The sequence below is a fragment of the Lissotriton helveticus genome, chromosome 7 (genome assembly GCF_964261635.1).
Source record: "Lissotriton helveticus chromosome 7, aLisHel1.1, whole genome shotgun sequence".
Taxonomy (NCBI): domain Eukaryota; kingdom Metazoa; phylum Chordata; class Amphibia; order Caudata; family Salamandridae; genus Lissotriton; species Lissotriton helveticus.
In genome coordinates, this window is record NC_136068.1 from 17,045,312 (window position 1) to 17,065,290 (window position 19,979).

General features: G+C 47.8%; 1 protein-coding gene across 1 annotated transcript in view; it reads right to left on the reverse strand.

Moving 5' to 3' along the window:
• Positions 1-16,135, reverse strand: part of LOC144768889 (uncharacterized) — a 96,967-nt gene extending 80,832 nt beyond the window's left edge. Inside the window, exon 1 of the mRNA XM_078652902.1 lies at positions 16,066-16,135. Within this exon, the coding sequence (XP_078509028.1) occupies positions 16,066-16,135 (70 nt within the window). The remainder of the gene's footprint in view (positions 1-16,065) is intronic.
• Positions 16,136-19,979: the final 3,844 nt, after the last annotated feature.

The window sequence follows — 19,979 nt, forward strand, 5'->3', positions numbered from 1 at the left end:
AATTTTTAATAGGTTCCAAGGTGTTTTCCTCTTCAGAGTGCTCAACAGTTCAGTCTGGGGGAAGGGATCATTAAGAAGGTCGAGCTGCTGTAACAGAATCCAAATGCACAAGTCAATTATGGATGTCATAGTCGGTGGTTCCTTGCACCCTTGGACCCATCAGCTATAAACATAAGGGACAATGTTGACATAAAAGTAATACAAGTTAAAAAGGTGACTGCTAAAATGCTACAATAAGGATCGGACTCCTTCACCAGTAATAAGTCTGCAACTGTTTATTTACTAGGTATAAAGTACCCCATTATAGCACTTGACTCTCTCAGGGTAGCGAAGCAGAACAGTCCAAGACCTACTAAGGGGGAGCGGTGTGGCTAGTAATCTCAACAACACTTAATGAAGCATTTCCAGCCAAGAGCTTTTCTTATCAAAATTAAAAGTACGTTTATGCTGCAGACAGTATAAAACAGTACCCATTGAAGTGAAAATATGTACAGTCAGGTGGGTGGACACACCTTTGGTGATACAGTGAGATCACATCCTGAAAACTATACCCGCAATAACCCCAATCTATACTGAATGCATAATCATAATATAAGGTGGTGGCATTACCAATAAGGGTTCCATCACATCAAAAAAAGCATGTTATTTTTCTCTATTTTTCCAGCCCTGAAGTCAATGTGAATAGTACCAGCATGCAATACATGTTATAACCCACCATTGAAGTGAATAGCATTCATTATACTGTAAAGCCATGTGTTGTTACCCATCTTCCATTTCAATCAAGCACTGAATTGAATGACGTGTCCCAGAGCCTTCCTTTCTCTTCATTCAATGTGTGTCTGCAGCTCTAGGACGTAGGAAGCTGGCTCTGTATATACTTTATAAAAGTTTGGTGTAGTGTGCACATAGTCCAGTGGAACCCCAAAAGTAGGCAGAGGTAAAAGTTTATAGCACCTTACTCTCTATTTATGGTAGGGTGGTGGAGCAGTAAGGCTTTATCAGAGAACAGGGTTAAGGGGAGCCCTCACGGACCAGTAGAGGTGAGCAGCAACAACCGGAGCCCTGGTATTAGCCCTTGCAGCAGCACAATTCTGCACAACAACACATCACCTCTGGGGCCCACAATACCCAGTGTCCCAAGCGCCAGGAGGGGCCCACGTGGAATGACAGCACCAGGTGGCACACAAAAGCGGCCCCTGGGCTCCCGCAGCGCGGCAGCCCTCACGGACCAGTAGCGCCGAGCAGTGACAACCGGAGCCCTGGTATTAGCACTTTTCCACACAACAACACTTTACCTCTGGGGACCACAATACCCAGTGTCCCAGGTGTCAGGAGGTGCCCAACAAAGCACCAGGTGGCACATAAAAGGGGCCTCGGGCTCCTGCGGCACGGGACGCGCGTGGGCTTGCCTGGGCCCGGCCCGGGTGAAGCCCACACCAAGGACGGGCCACCCCCTAAACAACTGTATCCTGGGCCGTGGGAACATCATTTCAGAAGGTACTGTTTGAGCTCACTGTTAGACCTGCAGCTATTTAAGGGTGCGAAAATGAGTAGACGCAATTTGGATCAGAGCGGCCAGGGAGTTTCAGGGACACTTGACGCCTTTCTTTTGAGGGCAGAGTCTGCCCTTATTCATGAAATTTAATTAACTGAGCATCGGCTTTAGGGAATCCAGATGTAGATTTAAGCAGATAATTAGTTAGCATTGTCCAAGAAGGTTTTTTTATCTGCCAATCTCAAAGCCCAACATTTCAAAACAGCTTTCAGTTTACATTTTACACCGGCAAAGTTTTTTGCTTGGGGGAAAAGGGGAAACGACTACTGTCCAAGATGTGCACAGCGGCCTGCAGACATGATTCATATGTTTCCCGAATGTGTTAAACTGAATGAACTAAAACAGGGTATAGACATTTTTCTGTTTAAACCTTTATCTCGGGTGGTGCCTCTTTCTTCGACCTTGATGTTATTAGGGTGTGACGCGTCTCTAAAGTTGGACCCAACGCAAATAAGTTTTTGTTTTATGGTAACCTCAATAGTGCGTATGCTGATCGCATCAAAATGGAAGGACATGGATCCCCCGACATACCAGGATTGGTATACGAGCCTTCTTCATGTGTTTAATTTTGAGATGAGTCTATCTAAATGCAAAGACCAAAGAGCGATGGAAAGGGGCGCTCAAGTTTGGTAACCGCTCATGGAATTATACAATTTATGGTGTGTATTGTAGTATATTTATTTTTGGTTAACTGTTTTTGATCTTTGTGATTCTCTCGCTTAATGTAAATATTGCTTTTCCTGAGAAAAAGTATAAATATATTTTTTTTTTTTTAAAGATCACCGTCAGGGACAAAGGGGGAAGATTTCTAGAAAAGACTAGAAACTATTGTATCTGTATTAACCAACCCTAATTACAGAAATTATCAAAATTTGAAGATAGACTTAATCATTTGGAGGGTCGACCTGTAAATAATGGCCCTGTTTAACAGGCACTACATTTGGGTAGAAGCCTTGACATGATGTTATGTTATGTATTTATAGAGCGCGCGGCTACTCCCAGGAGTGTCCCGGCGCTAAAACAGCTAAATATCACGTCACAAAACGCACAGCCGATCACCACCAAAAAATCACAGCTGAAAGACCCATGTCTTAAGACTTTTCCTAAAGGAAGGAAGATCCGGACTCTGTCTGATCACAAGCGGAAGACAATTCCACATCCGAGGCGCAATTACGTGAAAGGATCTGCCCCCAATCCGAGCATGTGACACTCTAGAGGTAATGATCAACAGTTGGGTCGAAGGTCTCAGAGTACGCTGAGGGAGATAAGGCTGGAATCTATCTCTAAGATACGGGGCTGCGATCTTAGGAAAAGCCTTAAAAACCAGGACCAAAGCTTTAAACAGAATTCTTTTCCGTACTGGAAGCCAGTGAAGAGAGGACTAGAGCTGGGTCACATGGGTTCTAGAACCTGTCAAGAAAATGGCTCCGGCTGCTGAGTTCTGAATCACTTGAAGTCGATTCAGAAGATATTCAGGAAGACCGAGATAGAGGGACTTAACATAGTCCAAGCTGGACATTATCAATGCCTGAACCACTGTCTTCCTGTAAGGGATCGAAAGCAATCGCAGGAAATTTCGCAGAATTTTCAACAGCCCGAACCAAACCCCGACTACCGAGTGTACTTGGGTCTTCATATAAAGGGTGGAATCCAGTTTAACTCCCAAATCTTTCACTAAAGAAACGGCCGACACAGGGGGCGACATATCCCGGGGCCATCATTCATGCCAGATATCCGGAGGTTGGGGCCCAAAGAAAATAATCTCAGACTTCTCGGAATTGCATTTTAAATGGTTATGGCTTAACCAGGAAAAAACTTTGGAAAGGCAGGTGTTAATTATATTACCATTGAACTCGATTCCCTTCTCGCAGGTGAACAACAGCTGAGTGTCATCAGCGTATGACACTATTTTTGCACCAAATTTCTCAGCGAGGGGGGCCAAGGGGGCCATGTGCAAGTTAAATAGCGTAGACCTCAAAATAGAGCCCTGAGGCACCCCCACATTCAGGAGGGGAATTTCCGCCATAAAAGGAGGCGACCAGATGGTTTGAGAGCGATTGGCAAGAAAAGATGAAAACCAACTCAACACCGTGCCTCCAATACCGCTATCCCGGAGTCTTTCCAGCAATCTCGGATGAGGCACGGTGTCAAAAGCTGCGGACAAATCCAACAGCACCAAAACAGCTCTCCCTCCACTATCCAATGTAGCTTTAACTGTTTCTGCAACTTCCAATAAGGCCGTTTCAGTACTAAATCTAGTTCTGAAGCCAGACTGGCTAGGTTGTAGCAAATCATTGGTCTCCACGTAGTTTGTTAAGACTTTGTTAACACATTTTTCCAAAACCTTCGAGAAGAAAGGTAAAAGCGAGATGGGTCTATAGTTGCATACAGCCTCAGGGTCCGCTGAGGGTTTCTTCAGTAGCGGAAGGATCTTAGCATGTTTCCACCCCTGAGGCATTAACCCTTCCCGTAGAGAGGTGTTCAAGATCGAATTCACCCAGGGGTTGATCACATCCGCTATCGAGGACAACACTTTGGCTGGGCCGGGATCTGTGGGCGATCCAGATTTAAAAGTTTTTATAAACACCAGAGACTGCTCCAAGGTAATCTCTGGGAACTCCCCAAGAGAAACCCTAAGGCTGGGGCAGGCGGCTGAGGGAAAACCCTCAGTATCCTCTCGCTCCGGTGATTGGGCTACAAAAGAGTCCTGAATTGATTTGATTTTTTCATAAAAGAAGAGGGCCAAGCTTTCCGTCCAGTCACTAGTAGGAAAAAACGGTTGGTTTGTAGATGTAGGGGAGGTAAAGCTCTTTACCACATTAAAAAGAGTTTTACTCTTATTAGCTGCCATATGAATTTTTGTAGACAAAAATAGTTTTTTTCCTCACGCATACTGTTGTGATAATTCCTCAGTGCCTGTTTATAGGTCAGTTTTTCTGCGGAATCATAGGGCCTCATTTATGAGGCCTTGCGTCAGTTTTGGGCTGCTGATGCGTCACTTAGTGAGGGCTAAAAAAATGGTACTATGGCCAACCTAGAGCTTCAGTGCATGTGCACATGCACGCACTTAGATGCAGAGGCGCCATATGGCAAACCTCGTCATGCTCATTAAGCCCTCGTGATCACTCACTTTTGCCCGCGATCACTTTCGCGGCGCCCCTTTGATGTTCTCAGTGAGCCGCGCGTTGTGTTAATGCTAGTGTTTTTTTTTTAATTTCCCACTCCAGGGCTAGTTATATGTAGAATGAGCGCTTCTGCTAAGGGATCTTGTTTTGTTGTTGTGTTAATGCTTTGCTGCGCCCGTTTGAGTTACACCGTGCTTTCTCTTTCCACAAACTCGATGTTTGTGTTCCTTTATTTTGCGATGCTTTTAGTATTACTGTTTTGTGACTTAAGGAACATTAAGGAAATTTTACAGTGAAACTGGACAACGTTCACAGTTGTGATCGCAGCGGCTGCTTCATGTCCGTTGCACCATTCAGGGTGTGCTTTCGTTGGCACTTTCATGAGGACATGATGAGGAAGCTCGAAACTTGTGGCACATTCTCTTTGATAGCACAGCATGTTGGTCACTGGTTAGTCGAATAGACCTATGTAGCGCTTTAGATCTCAAGGAGCTATGGTGGGTGCAGCAGTAGTAACTCATGAAATATGGGGTGCAACTCACAAGGAGGGGGCAGGTTTGAGTGCACATTGGCTGCAATCGAACTCTTAAGATGATGGGCTGTGTGTATCCATTATCAGCACCTAGTCTTCGCTAAGTGATATTGTTTTGTTGTTGTATCAATGCTTTGCTGTGCCCATTTGACTTACATCGTGCTTTCTCTTTCCCAAAACTCGATGTTTGTGTTCCTTTATTTTGAGATGCTTTTAGTATTAATGTCACACAATCAACCACACACATAACCACAACCAAACATACAACCACAACCACACACACAACCACACAGACAACCACACAACCACACAACCACACACACACATAGCCACACATATAACCACACGCATACACACAACCACACACACACATATAGCCACACATACAACCACACACATACACACAACCACATACACACACACAACCACACACACACACAACCACACACACACACAACCACCACACACACACACAACCACCACACACACACACACACACAACCACACACAACCAAACCCAACCACACACAACCACACATACACAACCACAACCACACACACAACCACACACACAACCACACCCAACTACCCAACCACACACCCAACTACACATACAACCACTAACACAAACAACCACACACACAACCACACCCAACTACCCAACCACACACCCAACTACACATACAACCACACACACACACAAACACACCACAGACACATACACACAGACAAACACACAACCACACACACAACCACAACCAGACACACAAACCAACACACACAACCACACACACACAACCACACACACACAACAACACACACAACCACATACACAACAACACACACAACCACACACACAACCAAAATCACATGCACAACAACACAACCACACACACAACCACACACACAACCACACACACAAACAACCACACACACACACAACCACACCCAACCACACACACAACCACACCCACAACCACACCCACACACACAACCACACATACAGCCACACACACACAACCACACACACAATAAAATACCCAACCACACACACACACAAACACATACACACAACCACACACAAAAGCACACACAAACAACCACACACACAACTACCCACAACCACACACACAACCACACCCAACCACACACAAAACCACACAACCACACACACACAACCACACATACACAACCACACACACAACCACACACACAACCAAACACACAACCACACACACACAATCACAACCACACAACCAAAACCATGCAACCACACACACATACACACACAACCACACACAACCAAACACACAACCACACACACAACCCACACACAACCACACACAACCACACACACACAACCACACACACAAACACACGCCCAACCACACATACAACCCCACACACAAACAACCACACACACAACTACACCCAACTACCCAACCACACACAACCACACCCACACACACAACCACACACACACAAACACACCACAGACACACTCTCACACACCACACAAACACACACAACCACACACACAACCACAACCAGACACACACACAACCACACAAACACACACAACCACACACAAACAACCACAACAAGACACACAACCCAACACACACAACCACACACACACAAAAACAACCACACAACCACACATACACAACCACAACCACATGCACAACCACACAACCACACACACAACCACACACACCAACAACCACACACACAACCACACACAACCACACACACAACCACACACAGTTTCTGCATCCGCCAACACAACTCGCTGCTTTTGCAATTCTCGGCTTACAGCCCCGCTTGTTCAATAGAAGGCATTACCCGCCTCTATTGGGGATTTTTGATTTCTTGCCATATTGTTTATGATATCTGCCGCATTTGGCTCGTTTCACTTGGATTTAACCCGACTAGAACCGGGTTGGAATTATCACCGGTCCCCCGATACCACCCCCTTTTAAACGTTTTCAGCCCTGAAGAGTCACGGGTAATTACCCGATTTGACGAAACACGTGTCGGCTGGTTTCATGCTCCTCGGATCACCTTTGATAGGAGGACCGTTTTCACTTATAAAAACCAATAGAAAGAACCTTTTGTTTGCGATCTTATCTTTATTGACATACTGTGATTACCCTCACGAAAAGATTTCTTGTGTGCTCTGGACTCTGTCTGTTCACACACACACACACAACAACACACACAACCACACATACAACCACACATACAACCACACACACACACAACCACACACACAGACACCCACAACCACACTCACAACCGCACATAAACCACACACTAAACCACAAACAAAACAACACACACATACAACCACACACACAACCACACACACAACCACAACCACACACAACCAGAACCACACACACAACCACACACACAACCACATACACAACCACACACACAATCACAACCACACACACAACCACACACAACCACACACCCACACAACCACACACACCCACACAACCACACACACACAACCACACATACAACCACACACATACACAAGCACACACACACAACCACACACACAATCACACACACATCCACACACAACCACACACATGCCCACACACAACTACACACACAACCAACCTCAACCAACCACACACAACCACACACACACAGCCACACAACCACACACACACACACACAACCACACACACAACCACACCACAACCACACCCAACCACACCCAACCATACCACCACACACAACCACACACAACCACACAACCACATGCAACAACAGACACAAACATACATAACCACACACACACAATCATAACCACACACACAACCACACCCAATCACACAACCACACACACACCCAAAACCACACAGACACCAACACACACACAACCACACACACAACCACACATATACAACCACACACACACAACCACACACACAACCACACACAACCACAACCACACACACAACCACACAGACAACCACAACCTCACACACAACCTCAACCACACACACAACCACACACATACAACCACACACACAGCCACACACAAGCAAGCACACAACCACACCCATACAACCACACCCACACGACCACACACAACCACACACCCACACACATCCACAAAACCACACACACACAATTACACACACACAATCACACACACACAACCACACACATACACACACAACCACACACACAACCACACATACAAACACAACCATACAACCACACACACACACATTCACACACACACAACCACACACCCAACCAAAACCACACACACAACCACACACACACACAACCACACATACAAACACAACCATACCACCACACACACACATATTCACACACACACAACCACACACTCAACCACACACACACACAACCACACATACAAACACAACCATACCACCACACACACACACATTCACACACACAGAACCACACACCCAACCAAAACCACACACACAACCACACATACACAACCACATACACACAACCACACACTCAACCACACATACAACCACACATACAACCACGCACACAACCACACACACAACGAAACACACATCCACACACAAACACAACCACACAACCACACACACACAACCACACATATACACACACACAACCACACACAACCACTCAACCACACACAACCCACACACAACCACACACACACAACTAAACTCACACAACCACACACACAACCACACACAGACACACACACACAACCACACACACAACCACAAACACACACACACACACAACCACACACACAACCACACGTACAACCACACGTACAACCACACGCCCAACCACACGTACAACCATACATACAAACAACCACACACAACCTCACCCAACTACCCAACCACACACACAACCACACATACAACCACACGCACAAACACATCACAGACACACACACAAACACATACAACCACAACCAGACACACAACCCAACACACACAACAACACAAACACAACCACACACATAACCACACACACAACCACAACCACATGCACAACCACACACACAACCACACACACAACCACACACACACAACCACACACAACCACACACACAACCACACCCACAACCACACCCGCACACATAACCACACTTACAACCACAAACACAACCACACACCCACACAACTACACACACAACCACAGACACAACCACACACACAACCACACACACAACCAAACACACAACCAAACACACAACCACACACACACAACCACACACACACAACCACAACCACACAACCACACAACCACACACACACACACTCAACCACACAACCACACACAAAACCACACACACAAACCACACACAACCACAAACACAACCACACACACACAACCACACACACACACCACAGCCACTTACACAACCACATGCCCATCCACACATACAACCACACACAAGCAACCCCACACACAACTACAGCCAAAGACTCAACCACGCACACAACCACACCCACACACACAACCACACACACAACCACAACCAGACACACACACACACAAACACACACAACCACACACACACACAACCACAACCACACACACAACCACACAACCACACCCACAACCACATACACACACAACCACACCCACAACCACACACACAAACACACCACAGACACACACACTCAACCACACAAGCAAACACAACCACACACACAACCACAACCAGACACACACACACAAACACACCCAAACACACACACACACACACACAACCACACACACAACCACACAACCACACCCACAACCACATACACACACAACCACACCCACAACCACACACACAAACACACCACAGACACACACACACAACCACACAAACACACATAACCACACACACAACCAGACACACACACACAAACACACACAACCACACACACACACAACCACAACCAGACACACAACCCAAAACACACAACCACACACACACAACCACAACCACACACAACCACACATACACAACCCCAACCACATGCACAACCACACAACCACGCACACAACCACACACACCAACAACCACACACACAACCACACATACAATCACACACAACCACACACACACAACCGCACACACAAAAAACACACCCAACCACACACACACAAACACACACAGAGAAGTGTGGCTTAATGGTTAGAGCGGCAGACCCTGATGCAGAGGTCTGGCCCAGGACCGGGGTTCAATACCCGCCTCAGCGGGTCTTGGGCTCAATTTCCTTGAACCTGATAATTCTCGCCTCAGTGCCTATTCTAATCATGGGTCCCACTCTGCAACTCTGGGCAATAGCTTGCTCAATCTCCACAACGGCCCCAACAGTGCTGGATGCCTGGCTTCACCTTGGGGGTGCCCAGGAGTGGACATTTCTCAGGGAAAATGCCAGGAAGGGTTCCATAGCGGTATACGGACACTTCTGTTGGAGGTAGCTGTGCGCTTTACAAATGCTGGCATTGCATTACATTACAACCACACACACAACCACACACACAAGCACACACACTCAAACAACCACACACACACACAACTACACACAAACACACACAACCACACGCACAACCACACACACAACCACACAACCACACCCACAACCACATACACACACAACCACACCCACAACCACACACACAACTACAACCACACACAACCACACACTCACAACCACACACATACAACCACACACACAAGCACAACCACAACCATACACACACTACACACACACAACCACAACCACACACACAACCACACAACCACACCCACAACCACATACACACAACCACACCCACAACCACACACACAAACACACCACAGACACACACACACACAGCCACACAAGCACACACAACCACACACACAACCACACACACAACCACAACCAGACACACACACACAAACACACACAACCACACACACACACACAACCACAAACACACCACAGACACACACACACAACCACACAAGCACACACAACCACACACACAACCACACACACAACCACAACCAGACACACACACACAAACACACACAACCACACAACCACACCCACAACCACATACACACACAACCACACCCACAACCACACACACAAACACACCACAGACACACACACACTACCACACAAACACACATAACCACACACACAACCACAACCAGACACACACACACAAACACACACAACCACACACACAACCACAACCAGACACACAACCCAAAACACACAACCACACACACACAACCACAACCACACACAACCACACATACACAACCCCAACCACATGCACAACCACACAACCACGCACACAACCACACACACCAACAACCACACACACAACCACACATACAACCAGACATAACCACACACACACAACCGCACACACAAAAAACACACCCAACCACACACACACACAAACACACACACACACACAGAGAAGTGTGGCTTAATGGTTAGAGCGGCAGACCCTGATGCAGAGGTCTGGCCCAGGACCAGGGTTCAATACCCGCCTCGGCAGGTCTTGGGCTCAATTTCCTCGAACCTGATAATTCTCGCCTCAGTGCCTATTCTAATCATGGGTCCCACTCTGCAACTCTGGGCAATAGCTTGCTCAATATCCACAACGGCTCCAACAGTGCTTGATGCCTGGCTTCACCTTGGGGGTGCCCAGGAGTGGACATTTCTCAGGGAAAAAGCCAGGAAGGGTTCCATAGCGGTATACGGACACTTCTGTTGGAGGTAGCTGTGCGCTTTACAAATGCTGGCATTGCATTACATTACAACCACACACACAACCACACACACAAGCACACACACTCAAACAACCACACACACACACAACTACACACAACCACACACAACCACACGCACAACCACACACACAACCACACCCACAACCACATACACACACAACCACACCCACAACCACACACACAACTACAACCACACACAACCACACACACACAACCACACACATACAACCACACACAAGCACAACCACAACCATACACACACTACACACACACAACCACAACCACACACACAACCACACACACAAACACACAACCACACAGACAACCACAAACAAAACAACACACACACACAACCACAACCACATACACAACCACACTCACAACCACACAAACACACAACCACAACCACACACAACCACACACACAACCACACACACAACCACACACACACACATGACCATACACACCCACACAACCACACCCACCCACACAACCAAACACACATACACAAGCACACAACTACACACAGCCACAAAGACATCTACACACAACCACACACACCCACACACAACCAACCTCAACCAACCACACAACCACACACACAACCACACACACACAACCATACAAGCCACACACAACCAAACACACACACACAACCACACACACAACCACACCACAACCACACACAACCACAACCACACCCAACCACACCCAACCATACCACTGCACACAACCACACACAACCATCCACCACACACAACCACACACAGCCACACACAACCACAGACATACACTCACACACACACATACACTGCCCCCGGCCACTTACTGCCTATCAGCCTCCTCTCAGGCAGGTAGCACAATCACAATCAGTTTCACTTTCACCGCCACGTTCGCCGTGAAAGTGTTTGCGTTTCTACTTTTATTCAGCATTCACTCTTGTTTTCTTGTTCTTGACAATCCAATCTCTACAATATTTAAGCAGCCTGCACGCCTCCTGTCAACCATACCACTCCATGCATTTTACCTGATCCACATAGATATCAGTGGTACATACAAAGGTAACGAGGTTTCTTATCCTTCCTTCAAGCAATAACCAGAATACTAAACTGCATTCGTGCCCCACTTAGTTTTAAACAGCAAACAATTATTCTAATTAGTTTCTTACACAGAGGTTGTGCCTTAGGAGAAGGGCAGAGGCACTCACATGGCACTATACGCTAGTGTATTCAAAAGAGTTGTTTAAAAAACACCCAGTTCTTTTAACTGTCAGCTCTGAAAAAGAGACCAATATTGCCTCCATTTTCATTATTCTGTTTCCTCTGTTCAATTCTGATGTGTTTTTTCAACTTGTTGCTAGTTCATTGCGAATCGTACAGTTACTAATTCAAATTGTGTTAGCTTTGGCTTTTTTGCAATACAAACTTTATCTCAATAAGTTGCTGTAACAAGCTGCAATTACGCTACGGAAGCCCATTCATTTGCTAATTATTTCCCACATAAGGTTGCAAGACCATAAAGCGGAGTTTTCAGGATTTTGAATAGTTTATTGTTTGAAGATGTCAAGCTCTGCTGCGCACCCCACTCCTGTACTAAGGTTACAAGTGACTTGGCATCCGCCTTTCAGAGGTTCTTGCATCCACCCAAGTCTGGCTTGGCACTTGTGCGTCCCAGCCTGGCACACACCGGGTGATGATCTCCGCAACTCCTTCTAGACCCCAGATCACTACTTTTTGCAGTCTGTCACTCACCCCTCACCTCCCTGGCACTCATCATTCACCCCTCAGGCCTGGCAGTCACTCCTCGCGCCTGGCACTCACCCTTCTCCCTCTCTGCACTCAGCATTGACTCTCCATGACACTCAACTGTCACCTCCCTGGCACTCACCCTCAACCCTCCTGGTACTCATACTTCCCCTCCCTTGCACATATCCTTCACCTCCCTGATACTCACCCGTTTCCCTCCTGGCATTCACTACTCGCCCCCTTGGCACTCACCCTTCACCTCCATGGCACTAGCTCTTCATGCCCCTGGCCTGGCAGCTACCCTTCACCCTTTACACTCACCCTTCCCCTCCCTGGCACTCACCTTTGACTCTCCTGACTCTTACATCTCACCTCCATGGCACTCAACCTTCATCTCCCTGGCACTCACCCTTCATCCCTGACCTGGCACTAAACCTTCACCTCTGTGGTACTAGCCCTTCTCCCCCCCTTGGACTGGCAGCTACCCCTCACCCCTGGCACTCATACTTCCCCCTTCTCAGCACTCGCCCTTCCCCTCCCTGGCACTCACCCTCGAACCTCCTGACTCTTACCTCTCATCTCCCTGGCACTCACTCCTCACCTCTCTGGCACTCACCCTTCACCTCCATGGCCTGACAGACACCCTTGTCCCTCCTGGCATTCACTCCTCACCTCCCTGCCACTCACTATTGACCCTCCTGGCACTAGCCCGGTTTCCCCCAAGAACAAAAAATAACAAACATTGGCATAGCCAATAGGTCTCTCCTTAGGGACCTTATAAGTGTTTAGCCAAGCAACAGTTGATGTGGTTGCACCAAGTATATTGTGCTGCATAACTCAATACTTAAAAGGTCCCAAAAGCAAGACCTATTGGCTATGCCAATGTTTGTTGTATTTGTATCTTCTTCTTTCTTTTCCACCTGTTTGGAGGCAACTAGTTGTATGTTCCTGTCAGCTCTTCTGGGCTTGATGCCTGGCACCTCTGCTGTCTAAGGGCTATTATTTGTTCTAGGAGGGTTGGAAGGAGCCTCAGCTTGTCGATTATTGGACCACAGGCGCTGGGACTTTGCTCTAACGTATATTTGGATTGCCCTGTTGTTACTAACTTATTAAGTTTTGCCAGTTTGGTGTTTAACCCTGCTATATGTAGCACTGTAATAACCATTAGGTCTATTTGGATATCCAGCTTATCCGACTGCAGGTTAAGTGCCTTCACAGAGGATTCAAGTGCATCTAATAAAGACCTAACGAGCTCCGAGTGACTACTTATATCGCTGGGTGTTTTTCCTTGTGGAGATGTCTGCTTAGTACCTGAATATTGTTGTGCATTTAACAAATAATTGCTGGTTGATGTTTGACTAGTATTCTGTGGTATCTGAGCTGATGCACTTGCATTTTCTTTTTTTTCCAGTTCAGGTATTGCCACTTCATTTTGCTATAGTTCTCTTTGTTTGGTGCCTGGGGAGGGGATCTGCACACACCAGGTTCTCTGCGTCTCCCTCCCAGAAGTCACTCCTCAAGGTAGGAACCCTCTGGAGAGGCCTCTGCACACACCCGGGTCCTTTCTCCTCACCTCCCTCCCAGGAGACACTCCCCAAGGTAGGAACACACAGGAGGGGGCTCTGCACACAGCCCGGCTCCCTTCTTTTCGCCACCCTCCAGGAGATATTGCTCAAGGTAGGAACCCTCTGGAGAGAAAGGGTTCTGTACACACATCAGACTTCCTTCTCTTCACCTCCCTCCCAGTTCATCACCTTGTGGATCAAGGTCTCATGAAGGTCATGCAAAGAGATGAAGATCTCCCAGATACCACAGCACATGGCCCCGGATGGAGGTCATGGACAGTAAACAACTCTCACCCTGGAGATTAGGAGGCCATACGTCACCTTATCACAATGGTACTAAAATAGTGCAAAGATAGGAACAATTGTGCACACAAATAGTGCACATCTTGTAACTGTAGGAACACTCACCCTGTGTTACTCCGTCACCCTCTACAATTCCCAACCTAGGTGCTTGGAAGACTTCTCTAGGTCATTTAAGTGCTTTATAAAAACAATGAAAGAATACATTAAAGAACAATTCAGAAACACGCCTGCCACTTTTATCTCTCTGCTTACATCATGCTTACGTCATTTATTGGAGACATGGCTTTCCACAATCTTAGATTTTGAAACTACCGACATAGCAATTAATTAGTAATGATATGAGGTCAGTGTCCTCTATCTCTAGATGATGCAATGTGTGACCCTAGGGATCTCCTGTGTGTGCAGAAACTACAGGCACCGGTCATAGAGTCTCGCTGTGAGTTGCCTTACCTGTGTGGATCCAGCCCCAGCCAACATGAACTCGTCCATCAGTCCTCCAGCTCTTCAGGGAATTCACCATTGTGCTTCAAACACCACAAGCTGAGCTCAAACTTGAGCTGGAAGAAGAGTTCAGTGTGTAGATCCTGCCCTGTGAATCACTCTCCCGTCCTCAGACACAGGACCCTTGAGCCTTCCACAATCTGATCCTTTCACGATCCAGTTGCAGTGAGAGTGCCTGCTCTTGCCCTGTCTCCAGACAGTCTCCTCCAGCCCTCTGCTGCAGGGTTGTCTCCTCCCCTCTCACCAGCTGTGGACACCCTGGGTCTGTGGTTAGAGTTGGCCACTCTTCTGCAAAAACCGTCTGTGTGGGTTTATTTCACCACCGCAGTCAGTTCCTCTTCTCTAGCAGGAAACGGTTCCCATGCCTTTGGTTATATTTTTAACTTTGCAAGCCTGCAACATCACACAGGACATGGAGACACAAAATGCCAGATTTAGAAAGATTTTACATTGAGTTTGGAATAAATATCCAGTTTGATCTTCACAAACCAATTCAAATGGTGATTTGTTTTCATTTGTAACCAAAAGTAATGCCGGCCAATGCTCTGCCTTGCATTAATCTGCTTTAAGTTTAAGGAAGCATTCCACAAATGGTTCATTGCCATTTCTGTGCATCCACCCATGGATTGTGTCACAGGCTCATGTCTGCAAAGACTTGTAGAGATGGATTTGGTTAAAATCGGTGTGGGTAAGGCACAGATGTGCATGAAGATGACCACATCTTGAGGAGATCTGGCTGCTGTAACCATCCTGCACCCTGCCTCTTAAACCCCGTCACATATTGGGGAGGGTGCGCTGCCATGGCAGGCACTGAGGCCCAACCAGGAGCACTCTGCAGCTTGTAACGGCAGAATGGGCCACGCAGAGCTTTGATGGTTGCGGCTTTTAGAACAGAGCTAGAAGCCCCATGTGACTCTGCAAACCTCCTGCCGTGGGTCTACATATAGGAGGTGGCCATTGAGTTGGTGCTGCATCAAATCACATCCCACCCTCCCCCTCAGCCTGCCCAGCATCGTCAGCCGCATCTGAGATGCAGCAGCAACCCACCAAAACCCTGAACTGTATGGACAAGCCTACGAAGTTCCACATCATGAGGCCTAATCTGGAGGAATAGCTGGGCCTTGATCCCTCTATCAAGGACAATGTGATAAGTCCCTGGGGCATGATGGATGCGCCAACTGGGGGGTCACCATTTGGTAAGCCAATTGTGTTGAAAGGGGGAGGGGGGATTTTGTCCAGGTTCCTGTCATTCCCTCTGGGACCCCCGTGCTGGGGCCTGCAACATGGGGGCTGCTTCTATTTTCTGCCTGGGGGCTCCTAGCTGACAGAGAGCAGCACAAGCCATTGTCTAGGCAAACAGAAGAGCAGTGCCTTGAGATTACTCTCCCCAGCGCTCCCTCGAGTGGTGATGTTGGTTACCCCTGCGGGTGAGGAACAAGCAGGGTGTGGGCTGGGACAGAAGGCTCATGTCCCCAGTTACTGCTTCTACAGGAGGAGTGCCACTCCTGTTCCCCCTAGGCCTACATGGCTGCACAACACTTGGGGAGCTCTACTGTGGGGCTAATCATGCTACTTGCAAACCGGGGATGACAGTGGCCCCCACTCTCCTCTGTTCTCCAGCCTCCCACCACTTCTCTGCCTGGTGAGCCCTCGGTGAACATCACAGCGCACACAAAATCGACCAAAGTTCTGGCAGGAGGCACACACTCCATCCCGGACACTACACCACCCTACCTGGAGGAAACCAAGCTTAAGGACGATGACCCACTGTGCCCCCCAATTCATTCAACAAGCTGTTCCGTATCCTGGAGGCCATCACAGCCATGCAACAGAGGCTTGAGATGAATTCCGACCGGATGGCAAATTACATGAATCTCCTGTGCAACGACCATCGTAAGTTACATGACAGGGTGAAAATTACCCAGACTATCCTCCACGTGGTACAAGTATTGGTAAATGACCTAAAAAAACAGGTGACACATCTCACTACAAAAGTCGCACAGTTGGATCAACAGGCTGAAGATATGGAGAGATGCAGCAGGTTCAACAACATTAAAATGGTTGGCCTCCCCAAGGATTCAGAGGGACCTGATATGATGGCATTCATTGAGTAATGGCTCAGCACGAGGGTGGTTACCAAAGGGCCTGTCCCATTCTTTGTTCTGGGAAGGGCCCACGAGTACCGGCATGGCAACCTCCTCCAGGAGCAGAGCTCTGTCCAGTAGTAGCAACATTACTTATCGACAGGGAAACCTGTTGCACACGGCCCACACACCCTGCCCCCTACAACTTGGGATGCTGAAATTGCCCTGATCCCAGACTATACCCGGGCTGATCAGTGACAGAGGTCATCCTTCTCTGAGTTGAAATATTGCCCGGAGACTTGGGTCTTAAATATGCTGCAGTTTCTGGCTCGCCTCAAATTAATATCTAAATGTTGCACATTCTTCTGTGACTCCCGATGGGAGGCGTGGGACTGGATCAAGTCTCATCACATGGGGGAGGACCGAACCCAGGACCTCCCACCTCACCCCAACACTGCAAATGTAGTTTCAGAACGCACTCCTTGGAGATGCGTCTAGCCAAGCGACAAATGGATCTGGCCAAAGCGGGCGCACTGGAGGCAGCCACCCAACTTAGCTGAGTGGGATCGAGGGATCGTTGATCTGTTGCCTCTGGGGGGGGGATCCAGTTGAGACTTGGCCCTCACTGAAGCCCCTCATGGCCTGTCCTTGACACTCTTCATGGCTGATGACCTTTGATTACTCCCCACTAGCATTGGAGCCTGTATTGCTTGCCGGGGTCCTGATGCAAGGGGACCGCATACCAGTCTGCCCATTATGATCACTGTTATTCTGGTTTTTCATACTGTGCACCATACTCCACATTTGATGGTAATGGTGTCCAGCGGAGGATGCTTTGGCCTCAGTTCATTCAACGTTAGTGAGACCCTTGCTGCAGATGCAAGGTGCGCTTTGGCACTGGACACTTAGTGACACTCAAGTTGTTGATTTGTTCGGGTATGGGTGCTTGACAATTGTCGGTGCGCCCAGTTAAGTGGGAGGAAGTGTTGGGTTTTAGGCCACATAAGGCACACAGAGTTTGTCATACTTGTTCCACTATTGGCCACACAGCCCCCCCCCCACGTCTGCATAATGTTGGGCCTCGTTTTGATGTGCTTGTGGCCCATGGCCTTCTTCCAGGTCATACTAAAAGACCCAGGAGACACACAACATGTTGTCCACGGAAACCCTCAGCAACGTGAACCTCACATGGAATGTCCTGGGGATGCACTCGGCTGTAACTGACACCATGTACACTCTTCCTTGGTACTATGGATGGGTGGACATTGCATGCCTCAAGGAAACTCTTTCGCAGGGACATACTCATATGGATCTGTGCATGGGTCTCCTTCATCTGCGAGCCCCAGCTCACTGACGAAGAATGGAAATGAGTACTGCTTGTTAGCACTCTGGCGGAAACCTTTGGAGTTGGACTGTATTTATGCCCCCAATATCAATCAGACCACATTCCTAGTATCCTGGGCACCACTCTTAAGAATGTCCATAGAAGCTGAAAGGATACTGGGATATGATTTCAGTATATGTGCTGCCGAAGCGAGCACTGGGATATGATTTCAATTGTGTGGCGGATATATCATTGAACAGATCATCACCCCACTAATAGACTGCCCCATCTGGAAACTAGCCACCACCTTTGATGGACGTTTGGTGGCTCCACCATGGCCTGAAGCTGTGGATTTGTTTTACTCGCCAGTGCATGACTTCTATGTTCAACTGGGTGGGATCTCAGCATCTCCAGCAGTCACAGACCAGGCTATGCAGCTAGAATATCTGGGCCGA